The 13805-nt window shown below is 55.7% G+C and overlaps 1 protein-coding gene across 9 annotated transcripts in view; it reads right to left on the reverse strand.

Annotated features, from left to right (window-relative positions):
* Positions 1-579: 579 nt before the first annotated feature.
* Positions 580-13805, reverse strand: part of SYT7 (synaptotagmin 7) — a 59795-nt gene continuing 46569 nt past the window's right edge. For 5 of the 9 annotated variants that reach the window (XM_072758237.1, XM_072758234.1, XM_072758236.1 and 2 more), the window contains 6 exons: positions 13394-13529; positions 8681-8951; positions 4845-5014; positions 4322-4436; positions 3608-3807; positions 781-1334 (listed from right to left, as the gene is read on the reverse strand). In XM_072758237.1, coding sequence (XP_072614338.1) covers positions 1230-1334; positions 3608-3807; positions 4322-4436; positions 4845-5014; positions 8681-8951; positions 13394-13529 — 997 coding nt within the window. In that variant the 3' untranslated portion in view covers positions 781-1229. Of the gene's footprint in view, positions 1335-3607; positions 3808-4321; positions 4437-4844; positions 5015-8680; positions 8952-13393; positions 13530-13805 lie in introns of all 9 variants that reach the window. The other 4 variants (XM_072758232.1, XM_072758229.1, XM_072758231.1 and 1 more) reach the window with 1 other exon arrangement.

The following is a 13805-nucleotide window of genomic DNA, read 5'->3' on the forward strand; positions in this document are numbered from 1 at the left end:
CCTGCTTCCTTTGCCTGAACTGAGGGGCAGAAGGAGCTGCTCCCAGGAAATGGGAGGGGTGGGGAAAGAAAGCTGGGCTACAGACCGCCACCTCAAAAGGAAGGGACGCGTGTGAGCGCTGGGGCGGCAGAGGTCTGCATAGACAGGGAAGCAGCCTCCTGGGAAGCAGGGAGAATGCTGCCAGCTTGGCTGGGATCTGAGATCTGGGAAGGCTGAGGGTGTCTGGATGGATGGGTGTGTTAAGGGAAGAGAGCTAGTGGGGGCTTGGGACCCCTGAGGAGGAAGAGAGGGGGTCCTGGTGGATTGTGATACACCCAGTAGGTGCTGAAGAGGTGTGAAATGATGTTCAAGAGATGAAATCAATTGACAAGGTGCTCCTGGAGAACTTGGAGCAGAGAAGGGCATGGGGTGGAGGTGGCAGGAGGCAGCTCCAGGGTTTGCTCCCCTTCCCCCACCCCACCTTTCCCCTCTCACCCCGCACCCACCTCTCCTTGCCTACCCCCAGCCCTGTGCATTGACCTCTCTCAGCCTCCTGCCCCACCCCACTTTACGAAAGCCTGCACTCTCCGCACTGCGGACCCCAGGAGGACAGGGAAAGTGTGCCCCCACCCCCATACACACATGTGCACACACATGCACACGCGCGTGCACACACACACACATGGTGGACACGACGCCAAGTACACACGTTGCAGCTCCAGGACCCTGGAGCGGGCTATATACTATCCTTGGCATTCAGGGCCCAGCCAGCACCTGAAACTGCCCTGGGATGGGCCTCTCCCATCCATGCTGGGGCCAAACGCCTCAGCCTCCCCTCTCCTGGGCCCACATCGGGAACTAGGGAGAGGGCAGCTTCTCTCCACTCCAGGCGCTGCCTTAAAGAAAACGGGGGACTATGCCCACCTGGCGGGTCTCTGGAGGGATCTGCCCATCTGCCTCTTTGGCCTTCACACTCTCCCCCACTTCTTTAGTATCAGCAAGTTAGGAAGGCAAGGGGCAAAGCAGGAAAATGGCTCCCAGAGCCCCTCCCCCAGAGCTGGACTGGTGGAGGATGAGGCTGGTACTTCCTTGAAATGGGGCCCAACCGACTCCTGGGACCCCTCCCTGGCCAAGCCCTCAGGGTCCTCCCTTCACCTATGGTGGGGGGCCAGGCCAGGCATTGTGCATAAAGTGGTGAGGGCATGATGGGGACCCAGACCCTCAGCCCCCTGGGCCTCCCTTGGCCCCACTTAGGCCTTGAGCTGGTGCCACTGGGCCACCGGCTGCCGGGGACGGGCAATCATGTCCTTCCAGTGCTTCACCTCCCCGGGCCCGCTCTTCCATGACAGGTAGATCTAGGGAGAAAGGGAAGAGCAGGGTATCAGTGACGATCTCAGAGGCATTGTCCCCCGCCCCCACCAGGGGGTGACAAGCCATCTCCTCTGCCTGCATCTTAAGATCAGGATCCCAGGACCAAGGAGCCTCCACCAACAGTGACAACCTACCCTCGGAGGTTCCCTCCTCCTTTCTCCTCGCCAGCCTGACCTATTTTCCTTGCTGTGCTTCCCTCTGGGAGCCTGGGCATGCCTGGCCATTTCTCGTTAGATTCCTGACCTGTTTTGAGGTGGGTGTGGAGGCAGTTAATCCCATGCCCTTCCCTGCCCTGTTGGCCACCATCTACCTCTTCTCACTTTCAATTGCACCCACTTCCTCACCACTTAGTGAGGTGAGGGCTTTATATACTTATAAAGGTCAAGGCTTACTGAGGTCAGGGCTTTATATACACAGATCACCGAATCCTTACCTGTGAGGCAGTTGTATTATGCCCATTTTACAGCTGGAGAAATGAAGGTGCAGAGAGTGAACAGACTCACCTACAGTCATGGAATTTATAAGCGGTACCGAGGAATTTACATCTAGGCCTTTCTGACTCTATACTACAAGTCTGATCCTTCTGGCTTGTTTTAGGGGCTTCGCAGCCTCGTGGAGCTGTGTGCTAGCTGCCCCCAGCCTCGTGACTTATAAGCACAGGGTTCCCAAAGCTACCCAGGCCAAAGTGAGAACCAATCCTTCTCCACCTTGGCTCAGTCAGCCGAAGGTAGGACAGTTTCAGAAGGAGCTATAATTGGTATCTCAAGAACACCCAACACCAAAAGGCTAGGCTTCAAAAGAGCTTCGTGGGGTGCCTGGGTGGCTCAGTGGCTGAGCGTCTGCCTTTGGCTCAGGTCGTGATCCCACGGTACTAGAATCGAATCCTGCATCAGGCTCCCTGTATGGAGCCTGCTTCTCCCTCTGCCTGTGTCTCTGCCTTTCTCTCTGTATCTCGCATGAATAAAAAAATAGAATATTAAAAAAAAAAAGAGCTTCAAAGTAGATATGATTACTTGGCCCTTGGCCTGAGCTGGTCAAGGAGGGGGCTTAGTAGGCTGCAGGTTTGCTTGGAACACATGACCCTGCTGGGGTATGGATGCTGCTGCCCTGAGGAAGGGTGCTACTGGTGCTACTTGTGACCATAGGTTGGCCATCATATTCCCTGGCCCTTGCTATCCTCTTTGAGGTCAGCTGCTTCCCTGGACCCCAGTAGCTAAGTTCTCTATCTCCATCTGAGAGTTGTCTCCATCTTGGCCCTCTTCCCCTGTGGGGGCCCAGGTCACTCTTTCTTGTTTACCCCATACAGGGCCATGCCCCAGGTAATGTGAATTTTTTCCTCACATGCTCCTGGTGTCCACCCTTCCCCTTCACCTGATCTGCCCTTCCACCTATCCTGATCACTGTTCTGCACTGCTCCTGGCCAAAGCTCTGTGCCCCAATGGACAAACATGCCCTTAGTAGGAATGCCTCAAAAATTACTTTCATTATAATGGCAGCTCACATATACACGCTTTAAGCGCTGTGCTAAGCACTGATTCCCAAGCCCAAACTCTCGACACTAAACCATAAAAGAACACGGGGACAGACATTTCAAAGTAGAGAAACAGAGGGGTTTATGTCACAGAATCACATCCTGGAAAAGCTCAAGGCCAGATATGGATTTTTCTTTTTTTTCTGAGTATATGAGGAGAGGTCACTTCCTACAAGGAGAACAGCCACGGATCTCAGGCAATTGTTACACCACTCTGTGAAGGGCTATAGGGTCAGTACTACTAGCTCCATTTTACAAGTGGAGACTCTGGAGGTCAGGGAGACACATGACTTGCCCAAAGTCACACAGCTATTTAGCAGCAGATGAGGTGAGAACTGAAGCCTGGTCTTTGGAGCCTGACTGCAGCTCTCGACTCTGCTCCACATAGCTCACCCTCTGAAGCTGGGACCTGGGTAACACTGCTCTGTGGTCCTTATCCTGCCTGAGGGTCCTGTCCAGAACCCTCCTTTTGCAGGGATCCAGGGCACTTCTTTCTCCCACTTCCTCCTTTCCAAGCCCTTCCAGTGATCTGTCCTGTGCTGACCAACCCACAGTCAGACACTTGGGGAAGGTTTTGTCCTGTCCCCTCATTTTTGGATGAAATGGAGGCCCAGAGAGGGGAAGGGACTGGCACTTACCTCTCCCACTGCCCATCCCTGAGCTCACCTGCTACCCCTGCTGCTCCTTGTGAGGACAGGTGTGTCGCCCCACCCTCCAGGCCCCTACCTTGCCAATAACGTCATTGCGGCTAAGCTTGTCCTTGTCCATGACGGTGATGATGATGGTTGTCTCCCTCAGCTTCTCTGTGGGTATATCGAAGGCAAAAGACTCGTTGAAGATGGGGTTCAGGTTCCTCTTCATCGTCACCGTCTTCTTCTTCTCCACCCGCTTGTCCTTGTACATCAGCCACACCTTCACGTAGGGGTCTGGGGGATGGGCAGGAGACAGGTCAGAGGGACAGTGAGGGGGCTCCCCAGGAGAGGCTGCTGGGGCAGAAGGGACTGTGTGCTTTCCCTGGAGGGTGAGGAAAGCCCCAAGCAGCAAGGAGAGGCATCTGAGGGACCAGTGCATAGATCAACTGGAAGCAAGCTTGGCCATCACCCAGGTGCCCTACTGTGGACACAAACAAGGACACAGAGCCCCACAGAGGCCTGATCTGGCCCAAGGTCATGGATGAGAAGTGTCCAGGCTGGTGCTGGAGCCCAGGTCTCTCCTTCTCCTTGATTCTGGTCAGGACAGAGTCCAAGATGATACAGACCCTAAGGGTTCTCCCATGGGGGCCACCTAGGACTCTAGGGTAGAGGAGCTGAGCCCAGAGGTGGGGTGAGAGGGCTGGGGTGAGTGCCACAGCTCAGACCCTACTCCCTACATCCAGCATGAGCCTTGTGTTCCCATAATCTCCCCGGTCCATCCACCCTCTGTGTTGAGAGGCCTCAGCACCTGATGTGCCCCCGATGTCCATGGCTTTGAGGTTCCGAGCTTTGATGATGTTCACGATGATGGAGTTGGCAGAGGGGTTGTAGCAGAGAGACAAGAGCAGCTCCCCTCGGCTCCCCTGTGGGGGACAAGGTTGGGGTGAGCCTGGGCCATGGGGAGAGGTGCTCCCCCGTCTTGCCTTGGCTCCCCACGGGAGCCGTGTGGGGACTAGGGGAGGGAGGTCAGTTAAAGAATTCTGTGACTGGCCCCACTGCCCCAAGGCCCTCCCTGCTGTGGCCTGGCAGCTCACCCACCCCCATCTGTCACTTCCATCACACCTGGTGTCCCCTCATCTAGCACCCTTTGTGCACCCTCCCATGGGGGCCCTGCTCCCTGAACAGAGTGCCAGGTCCTTGTCACAGCTCAGGCTATTCTCCCCAGGTGCCAGCACCCAGTACTGAGACCGAGGCTACAGGTGGACTAGGACCAGATCTGCCAGCCCCAACCCACCAGCCCCCACACCAGGGGCCCGCAAGAAGGGCCTTACACTCCCATCGCTGCATGGCTTCAGATCCTTCCAGAAGGTCTGCATCTGGGTCAGGTCCACCTTGTTGAGAGGGATGGACACCTCCCCAATGGGGTCATTGCGGCTGAACCGGTCATAGTCCAGGACCTGGAGGTAGAGGACCCTCTGCACCACCTTCTCGTAGGGGAAACCTGGGAGACAGACAGCATGGATGAAGAGGGGACCGAGGGGCCACATGGGGCCCAAGCAGGTCTGCGCTCCAGGGCAGGAAGTCCCTGAGACCGAGAGGGCTGGCCCTGTGCCTGCCTGCTGTCCCCTCACCGAGGCACAGCACACAATTGCTGAATTCAGACCTTCCTGAAGCGTCAGCAAGAACTGTCACTGTCCCATTTGTCCCTCTTAACAATTCTTCAGGTGGACAGCACCTTGTACATTTTACAGGTGAGGAGATGGCACCTCAGGTGGCTTACATTACTGGCCAGAAATCTCCTGGCTAAATAAAGAGAAGACCAGGGACTGGTTACGCACTCGTTTGTCACATGTCTGTCTTGGTGGCCAGGGCAGTGGCCCCTCTCTCCCTGGGCAGCCCTGCCCCTGCCAATCATCCAGGGACAAGCCTGGGCAAGTGGCCCTGTCTGAGATGGCCACGACTGCCAGAAAGCAAGCCCTAGGAGGACTCAGGCAGAGGCAAGTGGACGTAGGTCCCGAGATTCCACGCTTCCCCTTCTAGTACATTAGCTTGTCCTTCATCGTTCCTCAACAAATCCTGAAGCTGCCCCCTTCTCCACTACCACCCCCTCATCTAAGCTGCTGGAGCATTTTGCCTAGATAGTCACAAGAGTTTCCAAACCACCCTCCCTGCCTGCGCACTTTCTCCTACCATCCATTGTCAACATAGCAGAGCAATCCCTTAAAAATAGAAATCCCATCACGACACTCTCCCACTTAAAGCCTTTCCATGGCTCCCAGGGCACTTAGAGTAAAAGCCATGTGCCCTGCTTTGGCTCCAAGTCCTTCTGTACAACGTGGCTTGACACACTTTCCTGCCCCTCCCATGAGCACTCTTGGCTCAATGGTGGGCTCCGGCCACACCGGCTTCCTTACCAGCTTTCAAGCACCAGCTCCTGTCTGGAGGTCCCTCCACCACCTGCCCTGGCCTAAACAGGTCTCAGCTTTCCTTCCTGATGTCCCAAATGGCATCAGGTCCCCTGTTCTCGATTCCAGCACTTTCTTTTCACATCCCACACTGTGGGCTGTAATACACTCATCTGTTTCCTTGAATCTGATTCCCACCAGGCTAGGATTTCCAGGAAGGCATCTCTGTCCTTAGCCACAGGATCCTAGTGTCCAACACTGTTTCTGGCACGTAGTAGGCACTCGATAAATATTTGTTTAAATGAATCAATACTTGAAAGGATAAATAAATAGCAGCCAAATGGCCTGATGGAGCAGCAGGAGTGTGGGGGAGGGGGTGGGGGTGAGGAGGCCATGCAGGCAGCCAGGAGAGGGAGGCTGAGGAAGGGCTGAAGCCAGTCATCGGGCCTGCGGAGGCTTGGTCAGAGGAGGGGCCAGCCTGGGCAATGCAGGGGGTGCAGGTCAGCCTAGAGACCTGAGGTGGTGAGATCCTGAACCATGGTGTGAGCAAGAAGAAGAGAGGATACCTGACACCTTAGCCCAGCTGGTGGAGAAGATGGAGGGAGAGGAAGAGCTCTGGAGGGTTCTAGCACTTCCAGCCAGATGTTAGAAGCAGAACTGTCTCTGATAGGAACTGGTGTGCTGGAAGAGGAAGTCCTATGTTCCCTAGCCCCTGAATTCCTTCAGGGTTTCCTCCTCATACCGAAGGGGGCTACATCTGGCTCATCTTGGATTCCCCTGGGGACCTGCCCAGGTGACCTTTAGCATCGATTCAGGTGAAATGGTTCTAGAAATGTTAGAGGCTCCAAGAGGTCCCCACACCTGAGTCAGCTCTCTTCAACAGCAGAGGAGTCTCTTATTTGGCAAATGCCTATTCATCCATCAGAACCCATCCTGAATGGCCCCTATTCTGGGAAATGTTTTCCAGCACCATCAAGGGGAGCGTCTAGTAGATGCCCACAGCATCAGCCATGCAGCGTATGGCTCAATTATCTACACACCTATGTCCTCCATTAGATCAGGAACACCCTGAGGGACAAATGGCTCTTGTTCTCTTTTGCACCCCCAGTACCCAGGATAGTGCCCAGCCCACCGTCGGTGCTAGATAAGTGTCTGCAGAAGAGACCAGGGAATCGAAGTTCTGCCTGCAAATCTCACCCCACCAGCTGGCCTCATTCATCCATCTCTAGACAGCTGGGCCTTTCACTGATTTGTCTCATCTCTAATCTGGCCCCCACACTGACTTGGGGAAGACAAGGGTCTGCAAACGCACAAGCACCCACTAGCTCACCCTCAATGATTCAGCTGAGGTGAGCTGGTTGTCATCTTGCAGAAGGGGTGGGGTGCCAAGTGGTTGGGACACCAGGTGACACACAGGATTCCCAGGATTCCCTGGGACACACACTGAAAATTCTAGAGGGCCAAGGGGCACCTAGCAGTTGGAGTGGTAGGGTTTATTCTCATTGGCTGACCGTGTCTCAAAAGGATAACAGCTTCTCTAAGTGGAGTCCAGGCACCAAAAAGGCCTGGAACAGAAATCACTCCCTGAACACAGCCCAGCTTCCTGGTTACCTTGGATCCTCAGAGATAAGAGATAAAGGTGGCCTTCAGAAGGGGTCTGCAGGAGAGAGGAAGGACATTTGTCTCAGTGGCCTCTAGAAGCCAGACACATGTTCAGAGCTGTTATTCCTGTGTGTCTGGATGTGGGCGGGGAGAGCAGTATGCAGGGTAGGGTGGGGAGGGCTCAGAGCAGGGGAACAGACAGTTTCTTTAACAAACTGGTATAAAGGGTTTTCCAGGTATTATAAGTCCTTTCATAATTTCCTGATTTGTTTCATCCTTGCTATTGCTATCTTTGCTTTTTTAAAAAAAAATATTTTATTTATTTATTCATGAGAGACACAGAGAGAGAGAGAGGCAGAGACACAGGCAGAGGGAGAAGCAGGCTTCCTATGGGGAACCCAATGCAGGACTCAATCCCAGGACCTCGGGATCACGCCCTGAGCAGAAGGCAGACACTAAATCACTGAGCCACCCAGGTGTCCCTCTATCTTTGTTTTATAGATGAAGAGAGCACAGCACAGAGAAGTTCGGGAACTTGCCCTGGTCACACAGCCAGGAAATAAGTGGCAGAGCTGTGTTTCAAACAGACAGCCTGGGCCATAGCCCATGTCTCAGCCACTACACTATGCTCCTGGTTCTCCACTTGTGGGTCCTGAGGACGACTCCCTTCCTGCCTGCCCTCCTCAGGATGAGTTCCATGTCTGGGCAGGAACCCCAGATAGTGGCCTAGCTGTGCTCCTCAGCCTCTGGCTGTCATACCTGATCCCAGCTACACATAAAATGCAGCCTGGGTGGCTCAGGGATTTAGTGCCACCTTCGGCCCAGGGCCTGATTCTGGAGACCCGGGATCGAGTCCCACGTTAGGCTCCCTGCATGGAGCCTGCTTCTCCCTCTGCCTGTGTCTCTACCTCTCTTTGTTTCTCACTAATAAATAAATACAATCTTTAAAAATAAATAAAATAACGGGGATGATGAATTCCTTAAAAAAAATGCATCAGGTTAACTGGGCTGAGACATGTGCCTGTGTGGGTGAGTACCAGCAGGCCTGTGTGTGTGTCCATGTGTGCTTCCAGGAGCGCATTGGTGTATGTGCCTCTGGACAGGGCCTGGTGCAGGGGAAGAGGGGACTTTGGGTGGGGGCAGGGCAGCAGCGGCCTCACCTTCAAAGAGGAAAGTCTCATTCCAGTGGGGGTTCAGGTTCTTCCGCTTCACCTTGGTCTCCAGCTTGTGCTTCTTGTCTGGCAGAAGGTAGATCTTGACAAAGGGGTCGCTGGTGCCACTGAAGTCCTTGGCTGGCAGCTCCTGGGCCTTCATGATCTTCACGGTGAGGGTGGACTCTTGGAAGTTGTAGCCGACACTGAACTGGATCCGGCCCAGGTTCTCCCGGCTGCAGCCCTCGTGGGCCTCATCCTCTTCAGAGCCTGGGGAGAGCTGGAGGTGGGGGGAGAGGGCAGCAGGGTTGGGGAGGATTCTCCTTCCCCCAGGCCCCCACCACAGCCCGACCACACTGAGGAAGCCTCCCTGTGCTTGGAGCCAAGTCCTGCTGCTAGGGGCTTGCTCTTCTCCCTCTGCTCACAACGTGGGGCTGGTGGTGGCCCATCTCGGTCATATTCACATCTGGGCGAGGGTGGTCAGGTCACACAGGAGGGGCAGAGCCAGAACAGCCCCTGTCCCCCTACCAGGAACCTGAGAGCAGTGTGCACCCCACTCCCCAGCCTCCCCTAGAAGCTCTGGTTCGGCCCACTGGCCCTGATCCCTGACCCAAGCTCCAGCTCAGGTTTTGGCTCCCCACTCTCCTCCCCAACCCCACCCACCCAGCTGCCTTGGTGTCCCCTGGGTCCCGAGCTCCCCCTCCTGCTCTCCACCCTTCACAGCCAAGCCAGGGCCCGCTGTGAAATGCACCAGCACAGAACCTGGGCTACAGAACAGATGAGGGAGGTTGTTCACCTCTCAAAAGAGTTTACCGAGATATTTCTTTGGAAAGTGACTCTCCAGGGTTCCAAGGATGATGTGATTTACAAAATGAGAAAGGCGAGTTTTCAGGAGCAACGTCTAATTTGTGTGAGGCATAAATTCTCGTAGGAGTGCTAAAAGTACAGGTGTCCAGGCCCCGTCCTCAGAGAGCCTGATTTGTTGGGGCTGGAGAGGGCTAGGCCAGCACAGTGGTTTACAGAGCATCTCAGCTCACTCCTAGGAGGCGGGGGGGGGGGGGGGGGGGGGGGGGGGGGGGGGGGGGGGGGGCGGGGGGGGGGGCGGGCTGAGGGCCATGAGGAGGAAGGGATCTACGGGCATTCAGTCCCCACCTCCCAGGAGCAGGCTCTGGGGCCAGCCCAGCAAGGGACAGGAGAATAGGACATAGGCGAGGAGGGAGGCAGGGTCATCACCTTCCCAAGCCAATGATGAAACTCTAGAGGGAGTTAATTTGGGGGAGGGTCTCCCAGCCACATCTCAGCCGTGGCTGCTCAAGGGAATACCTGCAGAAGTCTCCCAGCAGCCCAGGTCCCATCCCAGAACCATGGGTCCAAGTGGCCCAGGCATCTCTCTCTCTGAAAGCTCCCCAGGTGACTGGATGGGAACCAGAGTTGGAACTCATGGTACCACATTTAGTAGGAAACTGCTGGCCCATTTTCCCTCCCCACTTTCCCTACAGGAGCCTCCCCTGTGCCTCCTTCGTCCTAGGGAGCAGCCCCAGGCTCTGAAATACTAAATAATACAGATAATAAGAATAGACATAGTGTGCACCTACCATGGCGGAAGACTCTTACATCACCTTCTTACTGAATCCTGACAACAAGCAGGGCGAGGCGGTTATCACCACTCCCTAGCTGAGGAGACCATCTCAGAGAGGTTAAGTCACACAGCCAAGATTGCACAGCATTATGGACCCTCTCTGACCTGAAAGCCCACTTTCTACCACAGAAGACTCATGCCCCAGGGCAATTTGGAGACTCCTCCCCCCCACCACCTCAAGACAGGGAGAACTCACCTGCCCCAGGTGAGAAGATTCAAATCATGCTAAGAACAGCAATGACCATGTCTGGCCTCAACCTGTGCCCTGTGTTTTGCACTCATTTACTGCCTCTCTGCCATCTGTGTGAGGCAGGCACTAGCCCGTACCAGCTGGGTTTTGAGCACACAGAGGTGATTCACTTGCCTCAAGTCACCCATGAGTGTACAAGAAGTTGAAACTCAAAGCCAGGTCAGTGCCCAGCCATCACGGGTGCCCTTCCAGCTCCCCTCACTCTGACACTGAAATCAGCAACCGGGGCTTCATCAGCCACATGCTGGTCCTGCCTGGAGCTGGAAGGAGGGCTGAGCAGCCTCCCCTGCTCTTCCTCACAGTAGAAGAGGATCCCTCCAGCTCCTACCCAGTTGCCAGATCCAGGCAACCCTGCAGGCTCCCCTCCTGGCCCACAGAAAATGTGGCTTCCCTCCCCAGGTACAGTATCCCCCACCCCACCGCCACCCTGTGCTCCTGCCTGCTGTTGGAACCAGCCTCACTCCCTGTGCATCTCAGATTCTGCACCTACAGAATGGGATCATAATATACATCTTGTGGGGTTCCAGGGACGATTAAGTGGGCTCACATCCTGCTCTGTGGTCTGGCCCCTGCCACTGCTGGCTCTGGAACCCGGAGCCTGGGGCATGCATGAGTAGGCAGTGGCAGCAAAGACCACTTGCCCCTCCTGTTCCTTGTATAGTTTGGGTGGAGTCCCTGATGACTGAAGCCCAGGTGACCCCAGCCCCATCTGAGGTCCCTCTGGTCACTTGGCTCTCGGTTCCCAAACAGGGTAGTCTGCGGGGTGGAGGCCCAAGCTGGGCCTGGCTTTGTACCTGTTCCCAGCTTTCCCAAACCATAGTCCCAAGTCCTAATTAAGGAGCTGGGGCAGCTTGAGGAGCTGTTTCCATGGCAACCAGATGGTCATCCCTACAGCCACCCCTACCGGGGGCCCCAGGGGAGGTGTCACCTGAGCCCCTGATCCAGTAGAAGCAAGCATCCAAATGCATGCCAGGGCTGGGGTGACCGGATAAGGGTGAAACTTGGCCTCCCCTCTTGATCCCGTTCCCTCAGTCCCTTCTTCTGGACAGCTATGGTGGGGTGCCTGGCTCCTGACCCCCAGCTTCTGATGGCCTGGGGGCTGCTGTCTTCCTCATCACTATGAATGACAATGACCCAGCTCTGGTCTAGGGCTGGGCAATGAGACCTCACCTGCCCAATTCTGAGCAGCTGCTGAGCCCTGAGCCCACAAGTGGGCCCTGGGGCCTATGCTCCCTTCCTCTGTCTGAGGCTGTCAGTTCCTCCCTGGGGGCAGTGCAGCAGCCAAGATGACTGGGAGTGGGCTGTTCCTGTCTGGAACCCAACCACTAGGAAGCTGTAAACAATTAAAAGGATGGGCAGGGAGGCAGCATAGGCTGTGGCATGGCCCATCCAGAGGACAGTATGGCAGGGCCCACCTCCCAGAGGACAGAAGAGGGCCAGGTTCATGGGGGCCTATGGTGGGCCTGGTGGGTGAGGCCCAAGGGAGACCAGATCTGGAACAGGGAGAATCTGATGCCCTAATCTGGATCCGAGAGAGATGCATATCCTAGGGCCCACTCAGTCCTGCTGACTGGGAATCTGCATTTTTAAAAAAGTTTTATGTATCCAAGTCATCTCTACACTCAGCATGGGGCTCGAACTCATGATCCCAAGATCTGGAACTGCAGGCTCTTCCAGCTGAAACAGCCAGGCGCCCCATGGGAATCTACATTTTAACGACCTCCCAGTGATTTGTGTGCTTATTACAATTTGAAAAGTGCTGGCTAGAAAGGGGCAGTGGGGGTGATGGTTGGGGCTGGCTGGAACCCTAAACAGCAGAAGGGTAGGGCCTAGGGCGCTGGGGCCCCAAGGAGAGTGGCAGCTGCAATGCCAGGGTCTGAGCAAGGGAACCCTGGACTGGCAAGGGCTTGAGAGCCCACAAACTTGCTTCCCTCTCTCTACAGGAGGGATTGGGGAGGGGACTTGGGTCAGGAAGCGGAAATGACTTGTCCCAGGTTATGTCCAGTAAGAACACAGCAGGCACCAGGTTCTCAAGCTCATGCCCTAACCCTCCTTGGGACTTCTGAGCTGGCAAACCTTTGACTACACCCTACAAACCTCCGGCTGCCCCATCACAATGTCTCCACCTTGGGGCCCTGGCCCTCCTTGGGCTCTTTGGCCAGCACAGGTGAGGCAAACGGCTGGGACTCATGGCTGCCACCAGAGGGTGCAATGTGAAGCCTCAACCTCTGCTTTGGTGAAAACACCCCAGAACTGTAGGGCTGGGAGACTGGGGGTTTGGGGAGTGGGGTGTGCACAGAAGACGCTCAGCACAGTGGTTCCCCACTCTCCCCACCCCCGCCAGGAATCAGGACCTGGGGGGTTCCTACTCTCCTGTTATTTTTGGGCCCCACTGGACCCCAGCAACGGGAGTTGAGGGAGGTCCCTGGAGGGAGCTCTGAGACCCGCTCCACTGGGAGCTCCACCTCTGATCTCCACTCAGGGGGAAACCACTCCAAGAGAGGGGACACAGCCCCAAGCCTTTCCTCCTACGTTCATAAAAATACCTTCTACGAATCGGTTTACTTGGATCCCTCAAAGACCCAGAAAGAAACTGGAGGAAGTTGGGCATTCTTCTTCTCACTTAACAAATGAGGAAACTGAGGCACAGAGAGCCTGTTCTGGGGGAAAGGCTGAGAAAAGAACCCAAGCCTTGCTTGCTCAGTCACCATGCTGGTTCCCTTTCCTGAGCAGGCAACTCGCATGCTGTCACCAATTTTCACACACGCCCCTCCCCGGCCCCGGCCTCCCAGTCCAGCTCCTGCCTGGTGCCCCGGCATCCTGCCCTTCTCACCATGAGCATCTCACTGGTGAGGGAGTTGACAAGATCCGAGACGGAGGAGCGTGGCTCGGTCCGGCGGTCAGACTCATCATGGGGTGTCTGGCCTGGCACTGGAGCTGTGTTCACTGCTTTCCCTCCTGCAGGTAACCTGGAGGTGGGGGGAATCTGAATGAGCACAGGTCAGCAGGTGGGCTGGGTTGGGCACCTTTGCCGGGGTGGCGGTAGCACCTCGTCTGAGACCCACGCAGCCACCATCTCCTTCCTGCAGGCCAGCAGGAGCTATGCTCTCGTCCACAGGGAAGCCTGATTTTCCCCTAAACCAGTGCTCAGGGCCCATCTGCCTCACCTGAGCATGATGCAGCTAGACTGCCCCTGTGAGTGCTGTTCTGGTGGGTATTCCCACTGTTCCGGTTCCCCAGAAAAT

Source organism: Vulpes vulpes, chromosome 5 (genome assembly GCF_048418805.1).
Source record: "Vulpes vulpes isolate BD-2025 chromosome 5, VulVul3, whole genome shotgun sequence".
Classification (NCBI taxonomy): Eukaryota; Metazoa; Chordata; class Mammalia; order Carnivora; family Canidae; genus Vulpes; species Vulpes vulpes.